Source organism: Phocoena phocoena, chromosome 6 (assembly GCF_963924675.1).
Source record: "Phocoena phocoena chromosome 6, mPhoPho1.1, whole genome shotgun sequence".
Lineage (NCBI taxonomy): Eukaryota > Metazoa > Chordata > Mammalia > Artiodactyla > Phocoenidae > Phocoena > Phocoena phocoena.
This window is the reverse complement of record NC_089224.1, coordinates 110,937,621-110,955,657: the sequence shown is the minus strand read 5'-3', so window position 1 is coordinate 110,955,657 and position 18,037 is coordinate 110,937,621. Positions and strand designations below refer to the sequence as shown.

At 46.6% G+C, this 18,037-nt stretch overlaps 1 protein-coding gene across 2 annotated transcripts in view; it reads left to right on the top strand.

Annotated features, from left to right (window-relative positions):
- The window catches only part of MED27 (mediator complex subunit 27), a 199,521-nt gene that overhangs the window by 163,226 nt on the left and 18,258 nt on the right, over positions 1-18,037 (top strand). The window contains exons 5-6 of one of the 2 annotated variants that reach the window (XM_065878764.1): positions 6,517-6,624; positions 16,124-16,165. In XM_065878764.1, the coding sequence (XP_065734836.1) occupies positions 6,517-6,624; positions 16,124-16,165 (150 nt within the window). The remainder of the gene's footprint in view (positions 1-6,516; positions 6,625-16,123; positions 16,166-18,037) is intronic. The other variant, XM_065878765.1, reaches the window with a different exon arrangement.

Below are 18,037 nucleotides of genomic sequence, written 5' to 3'. Positions count from 1 at the left end.
AGTCAGCGGCAGAGCAGAATGAAATATCTTTGCTATTCTCCTCCACTTGCCTCCCACTTTGCGACTTGCCTCGCCATAGTGAACTAGAAATTCTGCCAGTGCCATACAGCTTGGTAGGCGACTGCCGTAGAACAGATAGAGAAGACCGCTGACGCAGCCCCCACAAGGGGATGGGCTGTGACAGCATCTCTAAGGGCACTTCCTGAAAGGGTGACGGCCGGCTGGGTGGTCCAGCCCAGCGGCTTCCTTTCCAAGCGCTCCTTGGTTCCCGTTGGGGAAGCACAGTGCACCCCTAGACTCTTCACAACTTGCCATCTGAACACACGGGGACAGACGCAGAGGTAGTGAGTGACCTGCTCAGTGTAGAAGAAGGGTTACCTTGGCAACGGCAAGCCCACTTCATTACCAGATGCATTAGCTTTATTTGTGGGATCCCATAGCAGTTGCCAAACACCGACCTGTGGTCCCGTCTCTGGGCATTTTGCTCCAGCCATGGCCAGGATTGGCTAGTTTGTAGAGCGGTGTCTGTTGGCCTGTATATGGTGCACCGCCGTGTCAGTCTACCAAAACTCCAAGGTCATTGCAATCTGCTGCATCCAGACACGTTAGGAACTGGCACAGTCCAGATACATAAGAATCTGAATCATTATAGGGTGATGTGCGAGCCTGGAAGAGCACACGTGAAGCTCCGTCTTGAGGGCAGGGCTCGAAGGGCTCATAGGACCCTCTCCACCGCACCACCTCTGAGGAGAACGAAGGCGGATGGCTGGTGAGTTGTGTGGTGCGCCACGCCCGCGGCCGTGTGTCTCCCATGGATCGTCGTCGCATTTCATTCCTCAGCGGGCCCCTCCGCGTCTTGCAGCTGTGTGAGCAGGCACGAGAGGTGGCCCGACTTGCCCTTGGTCACCCTGCCTGTAAGGGACAGGTGTGGCACAGAGTCCCAGTGCGCTTGACCTTCACAGTAAATGGCCTCTTCTGGGAGTCCGCAAGGTCAGCCTACGTGGCAGCTTCGTGCCCTCCCCACGCCGCCTGCACCTCAGGCTCGCAGACTCTCAGCACTCACTCAACAGGAGCACATTTTTGTTCACACTTCAGGGCCTGCACAACTGTCACCCACTCTCTGCAGTGTCCCTTTAGCCCCAGGTGTGACAGCAGAAGGGCAGATCAGCATAGGTGGTAATTTCACTGGGCTGGAGGCAGCAGCCCTTCCGGTTGCAGCTTTGAGGTTAGCTGGCTTCAGATCATTTCACCTCTGTGAAGTCCAGACAGGGTTTCGGGCCGAGCAGCAATAGCTGCCCCTGGGAACCAGGCCCCGCGCCACAGCCCTCACCAGGCGCCTTGTCTCCTTGACTCTTCGTGGTCGTTATCTCCATTAGCTGGAGGAGAGTGATGTTCAGAGAGGGTAGGTAACTGGGCCAAGCTTTCCAGTAGCAGAGCCGAGACCCGATTCCAAATGCACCTGATTCCAAAGCCTCGAAATGTTAAGCTTCAAAATTGTGTATGCAGTTTCATTATGACCGTGTTAAAAATTCAAAAAGCCATAACTCTGTGCGTATTCAATCTAGTTGAGCACCAGGGTCCTTTCTGGCTCTATACAAAGTAAGAATTGACAAACTTCATGGCCTTGACGGGCTCGAGAGATAACAGAAGTAAACCGCACCAGGGTCCTTTCTGGCTCTATACAAATAAGAATTGACAAACTTCATGGCCTTGACGGGCTCGAGAGATAACAGAAGTAAACCGCACCAGGGTCCTTTCTAGCTCTATACACAATAAGAATTGACAAACTTCATGGCCTTGACGGGCTCAAGAGATAACAGAAGTAAACCAGAGCCAGACAAACTTCATAGACTTGACGGGCTCAAGAGATAACAGAAGTAAACCAGAGCCAGACTTCAGAGCACTGAGTGTCCATAAACTAGCACCGCCCACGATAGACACAAGCTGGAGGGACGCTCTTGGTGAGCCTCCCTGGCTCATGCACCTTCCCTGATAGCCTGAAGCCACAGCGCACGACGTGGGGCATGGAGAACCAGCCTATCCCAGGACTCCAGAGCAAACCGGGCAGGAGGGGTGGGGGGAGGTATGACGGGCTGAGGGTGGAGGGCAGAGGTGCGAAGTATGATTGGGGGGGCCGTATGACTGTGGAGTATCTTATTTTTTTATTAGAAAAGAAGTTGAAACGCTTAGACCTCAAAACATAAATGAATGTAGGATAAGAAAAAAAGTGGGAAAGGAAAAACTATCCTAATCCAGATTCATAGCATGAAAAACAAAAAAATTAACCTATCAAAAAAAGATTTGCCCCTTGCTCTAGTTGCGGTCTTGAAATACCATTTCCCACTGGAAAGAGCCAGAGTTGCTTGAGGAGATGGCTGATTCATGACCTCAGGTGGGAACCGTCCAGGACAGGCCTGGGATATCATATACCAGACAGCAAGGAAACCATCACAGAGACTAGGGTTATGACGAAAGGATTCAGCCTCAAATAGATGCCCACCAGCCACAGACAGAACAGTTCGAGCATCCGTAAGAAGAACAATTGCATCAGACAAAAATATATCAAATACGTTTCACTCTTTGAGTTTATAATAATGTTAAGGGAAAAAAACTAAGCCATCTACATTGGAAGTAAACTAGTGAAACAGTGCTTGTTTGAAAACTGGTATGTGTATAACTGAATCACTTTGCTGTACACCTGAAAGTAACACAACATTGTCAATCAACTATACTCCAATATAAAATTAAAAGTTTAGAAAAAGAAAGCTGGTAAATAAATGGAAAGAATTGAGCATTTATCCTCTCTCACACATATAATAAATTCTACCGCTGGGTAACCAGTTAGTAGATAGGGGAAGTTTTTCTTTATAAAAGTGATCCAGCTAATAAATGAAGGCTGTTGATCTCAGTGGAATACAACCGTCTGTAACCCCTGGTGAATTTAATGGGTCATCAGCTGCCAGCATCACAAACTGAGACACCTGACCTCACGTGCCTCCTGTTGGTAGTCTGTGACACCCCTGTGAAGTAGTCTTGCCAAAAAAAAAAAAAAAAGTCAAGCCTGAATCTCATCTAATTACCAATTTACAGAAGTACAGAGTAAGGAGTAACATGTACACTACCGGGACGCCATCTGCAAAATCCAGACTGTGGAAAACTCTATAGAAAAAATGACCCAGTTTCTTCAGCAAATAGAATGGGGAGAGGGGATAGAGAGAGGGATACCTTTAGTTTAGGAGAGACTTATGATATAGGTCAGCCAGTTCCATTGTGTGGACCATACTCAGATCCTGATACAAGCAAATTTTTTTTTTTAATGTGGCATTTATGAGACTGTTGGAAATGAACACTGACCGAACTGCAGGTTTGATAACACTGGAGAATTCCTGTTGTTGTTTTAGATGGGGAGTGTGGAGTGGCAGCATGGCTCTGTTTTTTTGTTTTCAGAGCCCTTATCTTTTAGAGATACAGACTGAAATATTTACAGATAAAATGATACCATGACTGTTATTTGTTTCAAAATAATTCAGGAAGGGAAAAGTAGATGAGGGTGTAGATAAAACAAAGATCTGCCCGAGACTTGTAACTGTTGACATTGGGATGGGTCCATGGGGGTTCTTTATACTATTTCATTTACTTCTGTATATGTTTTTTTAAGTCTTCCATAGTGAAGGGTTTAAAGGAGGTAATTAAGTCGGTACTTCTGGGAGGGGGTGGATTTTATTTTGTTTTGTTTTGATTTAATAGCACCCACTGCTGATAAGAGTGGGGTGCTGACAATAGGGTTCTTAACCCTTCTGGTAGATTGTATCAAAAGCCTTAAAATACTTGGACTGTTTGCCCCAGTAATTACAATTCTACCAGTCTGTCCTCAGGAACTAATACCAAATGCAGCAAAAATTTGGTGAACAAAAGGGCACATTGCAGCCTAATATTAATATTAGGGAAAATTTGGAAGCAACTAATGTCCAGCAATAGGTGAATGGTTAAAGAAATTATAGTGTAGCCACTCAGTAGAATGCCAGGCCACGTGTAATGCCAGTTTTGAAGACTACACAGCAACATGGAATGATGCTTACCTCATAATTTTAAATAAAATTTTGACTTGAAATTATATGTTTAGTTTCAGTTATAAACATGTGAAAAATTCAAAAACCGTGCATCTTTGATAGTAAAAAGATTAAAAGGAAGTACCCCAGAATGTTAAAGTGGTGATTAGCTTTGGACGGAAAGTCTATAAACAATTATTTTATTCCTTTTTTCTCTAGTTTTAGATTGTTCCATAATAAGCATTTATTAACTATTTTACTATTAGTTAACTTTAAAATACCAAAAATCACTTATAAAAACAAAAAAAATTAAATATAACATTTCTAGTATCTTTAGTGTGGTTTTTTTTCCCCAATTTATTTTCTTATTTTTGGCTGTGTTGGGTCTTCGTTTCTGTGCGAGGGCTTTCTCTAGTTGTGGTGAGCGGGGGCCACTCTTAATCGCGGTGCGTGGGCCTCTTACTATCGCGGCCTCTCTTGTTGTGGAGCACAGGCTCCAGACGCACAGGCTCAGTAGTTGTGGCTCACGGGCCCAGTTGCTCCGCGGCATGTGGGATCTTCCCAGACCAGAGCTCGAACGAACCCGTGTCCCCTACATTGGCAGGCAGATTCTCAACCACTGTGCCACCAGGGAAGCCCTGGTTTGTTTTTTTTTTTAATTTCATTTTAAGAAGCTTGAGAAATTACTAAGGGAATTTATCAGTTAAAGTCAGCTAGATTTTGTTTCTTTTAAGGAAACAATTGCTTAGTTATCTACGCTTTTTAGCAAAGAAAGTTAAAATATGTTAGAAAATGGTGGCACTGTTGGACGGGGTATGTTGGACCTTCACTGTAACCCAGCGAGAGGCTATTAATTTCGGTGCTTATGACTGCCAGAACTATAACTGGGTTCCTCTCCCTCCCTTGCTTCCTTCCAAGACTGCATGTAAACTAGAGACAGAGTTTCTGTTGCTACCTTGCTGGTTTATTGGCATCCTTCAATAGTGATTTCCAGTTATGCAAGAAATGACCTATTAAATGTTACATGGTATCGCAATATTTAAAAGTACTATCCAGAAATAAGGTGCTTTTAACATTCTCTTAAATGTAAATGAACATGTCATATCTTTTTCTTACCCTGTTTATATTCTGTACTATTTGGGGCATATAGAAATAGAGATCAACTCAGCACTAGACGTTATTGAAGGAGCTAGGTATTAGTAATGTTCACTGACACCCAGGACTGATCGAGAAGAGAAGACCGTTGTTGTTTTGAACAGTAGGTTAAGAACTGCAAGGAATGAGGAAGTAAGGAAAGGATGGTTGAAGGTGGCGTCCTGAGAAACGGCCTGCTGCTTGAGTTGCAGGATTCGGGTTGCTGCTTGGGGCAGAGACTCTTGTCTAAGCCCAGCAGGACTCCTTTTAGCCAATTCTGTGATGTCAGAGCCTCATGGGCCAACCCAGACAGTGGGCCTTGGGTTGGGTCCTTTGCCGAGTCTGCTTTTAGGGTCTCATCTAGGAAATGAAAGAGGAGGCTTGACAAAGTATCAGAAGGGTTTCGTGAGCCCCTAAAAGAAAAGAAGGCGCCGTTTCTATCCTGAAGGCTGAGCCTCTTCAGCAAGCCCAGCAGGTCACTTTTTCCCTGGCATGTGTGAAACTGCACTCTTTTTAGGTTTTTTGTTTGTTTGTTTGTTTTTAATCTATAACATGTGCTTAGGTTCTAAGAGAGTAAAAGCGCTTAAATGTATTTACAGGATCATGTTCCTTTTTGGAGATAAAATTCAGCTACTTTTCATTTACCTTCAGAACTGCTCCACTTTTTACCAGCTGTTAAAAATAGATAGTTCAGGGATTTCCCTGGTGGTACAGCGGCTAAGACTCCATGCCCCCAGTGCAGGGGACCTGGGTTCGATCCCTGGTCAGGGAACTAGATCCCACATGCCGCAACTAAAAAAGATCCCTCGTGCCGCAACGAAGATCCCACACAGCCAAATAAATATTTTTTTAAAAAACAGATAGTTCAACCAGGGGATATCTTTCATCCCTCTATCGTACTCTCTACATAGTCCGTGGGTGTACATAGGCTCGTGACATAATATGAAAACAAATGTGCTCTAACTCCTAGAAGGCCAGAATTGTAGGATAGTCTTTGAAGAAGGTAATCTTAAGACAGGAAAAAAAAAAAAAAGGGAAACTTACTTTATCCAGCAGATAGTAAACATTTGGAAATTATCCTGAGAGTTTCTAAGCCGATATTATAAATAAATTCAGGGTAGTTAGATGAATTGGGACCTGCGCCATCTTAAACTTAGCCTTAGGAGGCTGGCACAAGGCGCGACCACCGCGCCTTTCCTCCGAGTGTCCACTGGTGTGTCTCTCAGGAACGGGAGGAGAGGTGATCCTGTCTTCTTCTCATTGTCTTGCCCAGTTCATGTGATTTGCATGTTCCAGTGTAAGCATTCCCGTTTGTACACGTGTGTTTTGACAGGTGACCTTGGGAAAGGTGTTGAAAGTGATCGTCGTCATGCGGAGCCTGTTCATTGATCGAACGATAGTAAAGGGGTATAATGAAAACGTCTACGCAGAAGACGGCAAGGTAAGCATTCTGGAGTCTTTGGTTTTTTCCTTTATTTTCTGTATCCCAGAACAAAGGTAATAGAGTCCCAGATGAATGACATTAAACACCAGCAATCATAGCTATATCAGTATGAAGCTGAACACTTTACAAAAAACATTTCTCTCTCTCCCCTTGCATTTTTCATCAAGCTTCTGCTTTTTCCTTTAAGCCTGTTACCCTTCGTTGAATTTCTAATTTATCACCTTAGACCCCCAGTTGCTTCATTAAATGTGTCTTCTGAGGAAATGGATTTCTTTCTTCCTTTCTTTTCTTTGCCTTTTTTTTTTTTTTTTTGCCTAGTCGCGCAGGACATCAATAGCCCAGGGTTCAGCATTTTGCTTTTCCTAGAACCGTGAGGAAAATTCAAGTTAATGTGACACACAGCCTGATAATGACCATGTTCCTTGAAACTAGCAAGCAGCCCCCAGAAGTTGGTTATCCATAGCAGTCCATATTGAATACTACAATTGAAAAAAGATGAGTTATTTCCATGAGCGATTTGTTTCGTGCGAAGTTCACCCACGTGAACCCCTAATTTCCCTTGACTGCAGATACAGAGAGCACCAGAAGATGCTAATGGGAGTCGACAGCCTTCATTTGTGTTTGTTTCCAGAGCGTAATGAGCCTTCTGCCAGAGATACCCACCCAGATACACCCTGGTCACTTCCTGACACTAAGCCTCCATCTTCACCTCTCCCTGGAGCTTTCCCTTCTCTTCATGAAGCCCGTTAAAATTTAAAAGTTTGTTTGTACCAGCACTTACCACCCAACGGCCTCGTTATAATGAGGATAGACTGTTCTCCAAAAACAGGGGACAAATGTAGCTTAGCACATAACAGTGTGTTATATAAAAGGTGTGACCCGTAAAGTGGGTCTGTATTTTGGGTTTGTAAAGTGGGTTTGTATTTTGAACAAGTAACCCAGCATTTCGAATTTCCACATTCCACTTGAGTGTTGTCACCATGGGAAGCTACTCTTACTCCCAGGGCCCTGCAGAGTTCTCATAAATCTCCCCATTGAGAGAAAAGCAGTCCTCCAGGGAAGCTTTCCTTTTTCCCTTTGGAAAAACCAAAGTGTCCTGGGAGCAAGTGTGGAGAATAAAATGGATAATTGGGGCAAGTGTGATCTGTCGTGTATGTGACTCAGAAACTCAGATGGCGATTCTAGACGAGAAATCCCAAACTCCTTCGCAGCAGCAGAGGCAAGGCTGGGGCGGTGGAGACCCTCGCCAAGAGCCCGAGTCAGTGGTCATCTAGAGACGGGGTTCCCGTTGCCTCTGTTCGAGATTTACGACTTTATAGTCACCCCTGCTTTGAACCACGCCCTTACTCTCCAGGGACTTACAAGTGACTTGGGGATATAAAAATAAATACATAAAAGCTAGGTACTAATAACGACCGTGCTGTAAGAGATACCAAATTCAGGATGGCAGTGAAGCACACTCTGCGTGGAGATTCTAAGGAGTGGAGGTTCTACCTGTTTTGAAATATCAGTGTCAATCTTGAACATGATATTTATGTAACTGCCCCATACCGAAAGTGTCCGAAATAACACAAGCGGTGTGCCACCTAGTTAACTGTCAATAAATGATTAGTAGTATTTTTATTCTGCGCTTAAAACAAGGGAATTAGAAAATAGTCTCACGTGTATTCTTCTAGATTTCTCTCTGATTACTCCTCCTCAGCTGCTATGGGTAGTTCCTTTCCTCCCATCTACCCCCTTGACTCCCAGATTACTGGGGGTTCTCTTCCCCCTCCTCTCATGCCCCTTGGCCATTCTTACATGTACCCCTGTGGTTGCACGTGTCCCCCGCACAGGGATCACTCCTGATTTGTGTCGAGGTCAGACCTCTCCTCCCCAGATGGACCTCAAGTTCAGCCTGTCCAAAATCAACTTCAGCTTCCCTCAGCTGGTCCTTCTCCAGGGTGACTGTACCACCTCACTGCTCAGGCCTTCCTTCCGCTGTCTCCGTATGGAGTCTGTTAGTGGGTCCTGGCGAGTCTCCCTCTTTATCCCTCCAGCTGGGCCCCTCCCGTCCATCTTCACTCCTCGCTTCTCCTCTCTCCACTGAGTCGCTGCACCAGCCTCCTCACTTCCAGTCTGCAGTCCTGCTTCCCTCCGCCGTCTCTCCTTCACCTGGCCTCCAGAGCTGTTTTCCTGAAGTACACAGCCAAGGGGATGATTTCTTGCTTTCTGCCATGTCCCTGTTGCCCAAAGCAGCGAAGTGGGATATTAGTAGATGTTAGGCACAAAGCAGTCCATGATCAAAAAAGCTGGAGAAACCCTGGGTTAGAGAAAGTTCAGTAGGATTCTTTCTTTACTGTGGAAATTCTTAAGCACTTAGTTTGCCTAAGTGCCTGTGAATCTCCCAAGAGGGGCGCATCGTATGCAGTCTTTTCCCAACTAATGTGACCATCCATCTTTTTTCTTCCTTTATTCTTGGAGCGTATTGTGACACTAGTGTTTGGCAAAACACACCTCCGAAAACTCTGGCTTGTAGAATAAAATCCAGACCCCTTAGCAAGGCATGGAAATGCCTAGTGGTCTGGCCTCTGCCCGCCTTTGCGACCTCATCTGCCGTCACTCTCTACATACATTTCGTCTTTTACTATCCAGCCTTTTGTGCTACTTGTGGCTCCCAGAACGTGCCAGATTCTTGCACACGCTTGCACCTGTGCTCTGTGCCCTTGACCTGCGACACTTGCCCCCCCTCCCGTCCACCTGGCGAGCTTACTGGCTTTACACTGTCTGAGCGCTCTGTCCCTTCTCATCCGGCCCCCATTTTCCCAGAGGCCTCTTCTGTGAGCACGGGCTCTGGAGATGGCAGGCCTGGGTTTGCCTCTACTCACAGTACAAGTGATCGTCATCCACTCGAACCTCCGTGGCATTTTGAACAGTCTTCCTCTAGTACTAGGATCATTCCGTCCTGATTATTTGTGGCATGTCTGTCTCACAGTTAATGAATATTCTAGCGTCCTCCGTGTTTGGTCTGGTAGGCATTGTGCGAAACAGACCTTGCCTCCAGTGGTTATGGAACCGTAGGTACCACTGTTAGACTCATCTTCCGGACAAGGAAACTGAGACCCAGCATGGTAAAATGACTTGCCTACAGTCACTCACCGAGCCAGGTCCCAAACCTCCATCTGCCAGGGCTCCTCGAGGGTCCAGGCTCTGTCCCGAGACTCTCTCCCTCCTGTGGATATACCTCAGTGCCTAAAACACAGTAGAATAATAGTGTGTGGGAGGGGGTAATGAAAAAGCCTCCTGGGGTTGTGAAAATGCTTTAGGTGGGACGGAAGAATGGAGAATCAGAAGTGAGAGCCGGAAGAAAAAAAGAAACGAGAGACGGGCACTAGACGGAGCAACAGGGAGTGAAGTCGTAAATAAAGAATAAAGGAAGCACGCACGTGCACACGGGTCGTCGTGGCTCCCTAATGAGGGATTAGCGTGGGTTCTCTGTTCACCAGAAGGCAAGTGAGTGTGTGTCTGGGAGCCTGAATTCTGAGTCATATCACAAAGGTGGTACAGGAGACCTCTTGCTTCCTTTCACAGCTGCATACATTGGCCTAGAGATAAGCAGGGACCCTAAAAGCAGGAAGAGCACGATTAGGAGGACTGAGTCCACTGGTTCTTGTTGTTGTTTTTTGTTTTTGTTTTTTTAAATATTTACTTATTTATTTTGTTGCGCTAGGTCTTAGTTGCGGAGCCTGGGCTCCTTAGTTGTGGCATGCGTGTGGGATCTAGTTCCCTAACCAGGGATCGAACCCCGGCCCCCTGCACTGGGAGCTCGGAGTCCCAACCACTGCGCCACCGGGGAAGTCCCCGCTTGTTGTTTTAAAGGCACATTTACCGCATAAATAAAGTGCAGCCATTATTAGTGTTCTCTTTTTAGTACTGATACTGGTATATGTGAGCTTATACATTTGTATACATACAAGCATTAGTGCAATTACCGTGTTGACCCGTCTGGCACATCCCAAATAAAATGCAGGTTTGGAAGGAGCCTTCGGAGCCTGAGGTGTGGCCTAAGAACACATCGCCTGCGGTTTTGCTGTTCCAAAGGTGCAGCCCTGCATTTGCTGAGCTGGTGCCTAAGCGCTTGCCTGGGGGTGGATCACTGGCCTGATGCACTAGGTGTGGCTTGGAAAGCCTCGCCTCGGCTTAGGGGTCTGAACTGCGAATTCCTCCTGCCTGTGCAGTTGTCTGTGTTCTTCCAAACCGAAAGCAACCAGCTTCTGAAAGGGTTCTTAGCCCTGTTGTTACAAGAGTGGCCCCACGCCACCCCGATTTCCCCCCATTAGAATCCCAGCAAGCCTGTTCCTCACTTTGCGCTAACACCCACGACCTCTACCCTGATCATCCTTTCTCTTTACCTGTGATGCATATTTTCGATGCCAAGCGCCAGCAGACTAATTCCTCGAACACAATATGAAAACGCTGTTAAGACTTACCACCCTACTCTTCATTGTCATCAGGGAGGAGCAAAGAGCCATGACTCAGCATGTTGAATACCTGGCCATTGTCCTGACTTTACACCAGTCAGACTTAGCTGAAAAGATGTAAGTGTCTCGGTTGAATTTACCTTATTAGGGGATTTAGGTTATGTTAATGCTATAGCTTCATTAATTATCCCATATCAATTTTAAAAAGGCCGCTTTTAGCCTCCTAGCACAAGAGAGGAAAAGAAATGGTGGTATCAAAGGGAACCTTCAAAGACAGCCAGAGCTGCCTCCAGGGTAATTTCTGATCCCCGCATTCTTCCCACTTCAGAGTTGTGTGTGTGTGTGTGTGTGTGTGTGTTTGGGTCGAGGCGGTTGGGGGAAGCTTGAATCTGATTCCTCTAATAAGTGTTGGCATCAGCCCCGTTTGATATTAGATGCTGGGAACATTTTGATTTGTTATATATAGCCTTTGAAACTGTTCAGACAACCTTCAGAAAAATGGCCTCTTGTTACTTATGGGGAAGGGGAATCCGGTTTAATTCACATGCAGAGGATGCCCTGAAATGGTGCTTTCAGCAGTTTCTTTAGTAACAAGTGCATGTCCTGATTGAAAGTGAAAAGTTGAAGAAGAACAGACCTGTAAAACTTGTTCACTTTTTTATTCTCCAGGGGAGGGTGGGCAGACTTACGCAGATGACCAAGTAGAAGTTTGTGGTTTTGAAAACTTGGGTGACCGTGGAGAAATCCATCACCGTGGCTGGTTTATAGCACCCTCCCCCTACTGACACATCACCTGTTGACCTTGCAAGCTGAAGCTACTAATAAATAAAAGCTTTAGACGTTGAAGTGCCTGTGAGGCTCGAGTTTTATTTGGAAGTGTTAACTTTAGATAATTTATAGTTTCATTGTACTATTTTTTGAAATGAAGAATTGATAACTTTCTGATAAGCTGCCGTAATTCTCACTTGCTGCCGAAGGAATTCTAGTGGCGATGTTTGTCACGTCAGCAGGCCTGAAAGGTTTGTCACCTTGAGTTTGCAGGACTGTCCCACCTCCACTTTGAGCTGTGACAGCTTAGGGGGCACTGGGAGTCAGCATTCCCTCTGAATTCCAGGTACAGGGCCATCTACCTCCCAGGTTAAGAGCTGGGCCTCTGGAGACACACCTGGTTTTGAATTCTCTACCACATGTTAACGATGTGATTTTGGACAAGCCGCTTAACGTCTTTGGGCCTCAGTTTCCTCATCTGTGAATTGGAAATAATTTTATCATTCTCGTGCGATCGCTGGGAGACTTTAGAAAGATGACACAGGTGCAGTGCGGGCTGAACACGTGGTCATCTGCAGATGGTATCCGCCCTCTCTGGCTGTGCCGGAGATGCTGATGGGCATCATAGTCAGCGATCCTTTGCCTGCTGATTTTGGGGCATTCGGATTTTTCATTTCGGTGAGTGAATTTGACTGTCACTGTTATCACCAGTTCTTCCTGTGCATCAAGAGGACCTTTGATGTCTGACGTGTAACCTTAGAGCAGATGAATCTGTGCTGAAGCAGTTGGTCATCTGTGGGGTTTGTTTCCATTTTATCTGAAAAGAGACCACATTCCCACCCCTAAAATACTCATTCTAATCCCCGGAGTCCCACAGGCTGCTCCTAAGACTGCAGATTCAGCCCCAGTTACCATAAGGTTGGCTTTTCCATTTTAAGATCTTTCTAATGCTTGCCCAGAGTACTGGGGGAAGCTTAGTTTCTTTTCCCTGACACTATAGTTCAGCATAATTTCTCGTTCCTGGGGCTGAAAGTTTGTAGCTTCCAGAATGCTCCTTTTGGAATATTGCAGCCAGCAAAAAATTGGTAGCCGCGCCCTCCTTTGTAGCAAATAAGCTGAAGGTAATAAATATTCACTTGCGTCAGTCCCGGCTCCTTGAAAGGAATTTCTGAACTCTTCCTGGCCCTGACTCCAGAACACCTGCTTAAATGGCTTTCTGTGGCATAAATCTAGCAGAAAATCAAGTACAGGCTGCCTGCTGCGCCTTCACAGCAAAAGGGGAAGCCACTGTCATCGGATCCCTTTCTCACCCCTGTGCGCCTGGGAAGCAGGGCGTATCTTCTAGCGTCCTTCTATCCCAGGTGGTCAGAACTGGTCCCTAGGGTCCTGAATAATGTATTTCAATGCCTTCAAAAAGAGCAACACCCTCACTTGGAGTGAGTGCTGTGTGTTTTGAGAAGCCACAGTCAGGCTAGAGAGTCCATCTCTTAACTAAACCTGTGCGTATTTCTCTCTGGATGATGTTTTTATTTAAAACATTTTGCAGATACTGAAGGTTTTTTTTTTTTTTTTGCGGTATGCGGGCCTCTCACTGCCGTGGCCCCTCCCGTTGCGGAGCACAGGCTCCGGACGCGCAGGCCCAGCAGCCATGGCTCACGGGCCCAGCCGCTCCACAGCATGTGGGATCTTCCCAGACCGGGGCACGAACCCGCGGCTCCTGCATCGGCAGGCGGACTCCCAACCACTGCGCCACCAGGGAAGCCCTGAAGGTTTTTTTATATGTATGTAATTTTCTCTTTTAAATTAAAACGAACTTTTCACTCTATATGCAGATTCTTCCTTTTCTCTTTTTCCATGGCCCTGTGTTTATGTCAGCCTGTGTGTGATGTGAACAGGCAGGAAGGATAAACAGCAGCGAACTTCAGAAGCAGCAGCTGTGGGCTGAAAATGGAAAGAGAACTATATTGGTTCAGATATTGATGTCACTTTTCCAATAATTTAGATGTAGAATCTTTGGCATCTCGCTGTCACCTTGGCAGTGATTTGGTGAAACGAAAAGGTACAAAAAGTTGTTCTCATCCCTTCTGCAATGTCTGAATAGTCTTTAAATGCTACATTTGTTAAGCCCTGGGCTAAACCGCGGCACTGAGATCATGATATAAACCTGACTTATCCTCCCAAATATGACCCGCTGCCCAACAGTTTTCTTCAGCCGAATTGATAGTGTAGGGAATTAGCTTCCTGTGTTTCTTTTGAGGTTTCCTTCCAAGTCATCTGGAGGTAACATGTCACTTTTTCCCCTGCAAATTGCTAACCTGTCAAAATAAAAATCTAATGCCTTAAGATTTTTTAAATTCTTAAGTCCATCAGGTGGCCTAAGTGGGGGGGCAGTGACTAAAAATTGATGCCATCCTTCTGGAGAGCAGTTAGCCAGAGTAGGAGAGGAGTCAAGTGGGGGCTTGTGTGGAAATCCAGGAAGGAGGTGGTCCACAGTGGGGATGGGGGGGAGGCAGACAGATTCAAATAAATGTTCAATCACAGCTCCTCCGCTGTCATTCCTGGACTTGGATCCGCTAAACTTCTCCTCTCCAGCAGGAGCCCTGCCGCGTGCAGGGGGGCATCCTCAGCGCCACCCAGATTCCTCCACTTATGAACAGGAAGAAGCCAGGAGAACCGCACGCATGCCTGTTCGCAGCCCAACCGTTCATTGCCGAGGGCGGTTTTCAGTAAAGCCCTCAGGACAGAAACAGAACCCCGAACTGTCCCACGTCGGGCGCAGCGCCTCCCTTCCGGTCTTCCTAGAGGAGTCTTCCCATCTGACAGGTCCCCGTGCTCCCAGACGCTTCAGAGTCATCACACAGCACACAGGCTTAAGTAGCCGTGTCTCGGCTTTCCACCTTGACCACTGGCCAACCCAAGGCAGGTTTCAAGCGGCCCATTGACCAGGGGTTTCAGTTTGCTCAGCTCTTGAACTCGTATATTAAAGTTGACTTGTTAGCACCCTTGGGGCCTAGCGATGGCCCCTCTTAATCTGCAGTGTGTTGGGGTAGTTCTGTTTTTGCCGTACTCCGTCTGTTCTAACCTCTTGGAACAGTGAGAAGGCACTGATTTGATTTCTCACACAACCTGTCAAGCCAGAGTGGTTTTGGTTAGACTGAGCCACGGATTACCCTGTGTAGGACTAAGTGTGGTCAGAGGAGGACTGGACTCTGAACTCTGCCCACATTTCATCTCAGACCTCTGTTTCCTTGACCAAGGGGTCCAGGGCTCCCAACCTGACCAGCCATCACAGTGAACCTGCGGAGCGCTGTGAAAAAAATTGAACAAACGAACATATTCTTGGGCCCACTCCAGACCTACTAATTCAGACATTCCAGGGGAGGGACCAAGGAATCTGTATATTAAAAACATGAAAGAAATTCCCCCAGGGGCTTCTGATGCTACCCAGGTTTGAGCACCACCAAGTGAGACCATCCGTAAGAAGCTTCTCCAGATTACCATGGGCAGTTGAATGGCTCCGAACCATTGTCTCATCATCTGGGAAGGAAGGTTGCTAATGGGACCAGCCACACAGGCTTGCTCTGGGGAGTGAGTGGGAGAGTACGTGTGGAAGGACCGGTGCGTGCCTGGCGTGGAACAGGTGTTCAACAGCGGGGGGCTGTTTTCCTCCACGCATGCCTGTAACATGCTAGGTTCTGTGCCAGGACAATGTAAACAGGAGAAGTAAAAGCTTCAGTTAGTTTTAAGAGCTGTGAAGATTTTTAATTTTTGAAAGGATAAAGAGAAGCAAGACAACAGGTATGGGAATATTTTAGAGTACCTGGGAGATGCCTCTCTGACAAGGTGATGTTGGAGCCAAAGGAAGTGAAGGGGGAGCCGTGGGAGGGTTTGTGGGAAAAGCAGTCCAGGCGAAGAGCACAGCAGGTGCAAAGGTCCTGAGGCAGGACTGACCTTGGCATGTTGGGTGACGCAAGAGAACCGTGGCAGGGGTCAAAGTTAGAGAAGTGAACGAGGGGCTCAGCTCATGGGGCTGCGGACACAGCAGGTGCCTCAGGTTGACTTCTTATACCTCTTCGTATCGTCTTCTCAAATCACCACAGGTTGATAAAGAGGAAATTCAGGCTCGACATTTAGGATCCTTTCAACCCCAAGATTCTGTTTTTCTATAATCATGTTTTTTTTCAAGCTTAATAACAGTAGTTACGATATCATTTCTTGGAGTCCAGAATTCTAAAATTGATGCCAATATTTTATCTCTCCCCCCCCAGCTCGATATATGGTCCAAATCCAACTATCAAGTATTCCAGAAGGTAAGTTGTACTTTTTGCTTCTTCCTCGGGTGGCGCTAAGGGAAATATGAATACTTCAAGGTGTAAACATTGGTCTTAAATCAGAGGCTTTTTAAAAAGTGAAAAGAGCCAGACACAAAAGGCTGCTCACTATGTGATTCCATTTATGTGATGTTCTGGAAAAGAAAACATTGGGGGCAGAAATCATATCTGTGGTTGCCAGGGGGTAGGAGTGAGGGAAGGAGATTGTCCCCAAAGAGCTATAAGGGAACATGTTTGGGTGATGAAAATATTGTGTCTTAATTATGGTGATGACACAACTGTATGTTTCAAAGCTCATGGAATGAACTACATGCCCACAAAGGGCAAATGTTACTGTATGTAAATGATGTCTTTAAAATTCAGTTTCTCACAGCCCTGTAATCTACACGGGTGCCTTAAGGGTGAGGATGGGCTGAGGAATGCGGGCTGGCCCTACCCCACCCCCACTCTATTACAGTGGCATCTTTTTCAGCTGTTGGGCTTCCCCAAGAAATACTTTCTGGGAAATGTCAGAAAAAAATGAAATGTGACCAGAGAAAGTCCATTTCCCAGCTCCCAGTGGTGGAAGGGTCCCTTCCCTGGCCCAGCTCAATACTTCTGAAGGCTTCTGAAGAGGCTTCTGAAGGCTTCTCCCATGGCCCTCAGGCCAGGTCCCCTGCAGGGCACCAGCCACTTTCTTCTGTGCTCTCCGTCCTCTGTGTCCGCTTCCATCCAGCAGTGCAAATAATAGAGTTGGTTGTAAATCCACTCATTGCCTCCTCACGATCGACAACAGTTATTTATTGAGCCCCTTTGCCGTGGGCAGGCACTATGCTAGGTGCTAGGAATACAGGGGAAACAAGACAAACAAGGAAGCAGAATCAATAAGAGAACTCCAGGTCATTACCAGGGGCTGTGGTCGAGGACAGGAGGGACCTCCTTCGCATCAGGGTGGTCTCAGGAGGCCTTTAGGCGGCAAAATTTAAACTGAGGCGGGAAGCAGGAGAAGGAGCCAGCCATGCGAAGGGCCACGGGAAGAGGGTCCCAGACAGTGGAAGCAGCAGCCCTGAAAGCTGCTGTGGAGGAGGGACTTGCACGGTCCAGCACTGCTGGGACCCGTGCGATGGGAGCTGGCAGAGGGCGGCGGGGAAGGCACGCGAGCAGGGCCGGCCCGGCAGGTGCCTTTAGGTCCCGGTGCAGAATTTGGATTTTACTGTCAATTCAGTGAGAAGCCAGTGGAGGGATTAGTGTGGAGGAAGGATGTGATTTTGAAAGCTGGGGCCGAGTTATCCCCGCTTGAGTAAGAACTGTGTCCAGGGTGTGCCGGGTAGCTTAGCATAGGGTGGTGGGCTTTTTGCAGTTGAGGTGAAATTCATATAACATAACCATTTTAAAGTGAACAATTCCGTAGCTCTTAGACTTCCCCATTGTTGTGCGGCCACCACCTCTATCCAGTTCCAAAACGTCGCCATCACCCAAAGGAAACCCCATCCGCATTAAGCAGTGAGCCTTGGGCTTTGGTATCAAAGGAGCATAACGGACCAGCCCTCTATTGGTGTCTAATGTACCTTAATTCGCGTTGCTCCCTGGACCCCTTTCCAGTGAAAGGGGGAAGCAAAGGACAGATGTCCAGGGTTGGGGAGCGGTCTGAGGCGTAACACCACACATTTAGGGAGCCTACGTAAGCATGAAAATGTCATGATCTTATCACAGCTAAATGCAGTGTGCTACCGTGGATTAGATTCTGAACCAGAAAGAACATATTAATGGAAAAACCGGTGAAATCCAAATAAAGTGTGGACTTGAATCAATAGTAAGTAACCAACACTGGTTTCTTAGTTGTGATGAACGTACCCGATAATGAAAGATGCT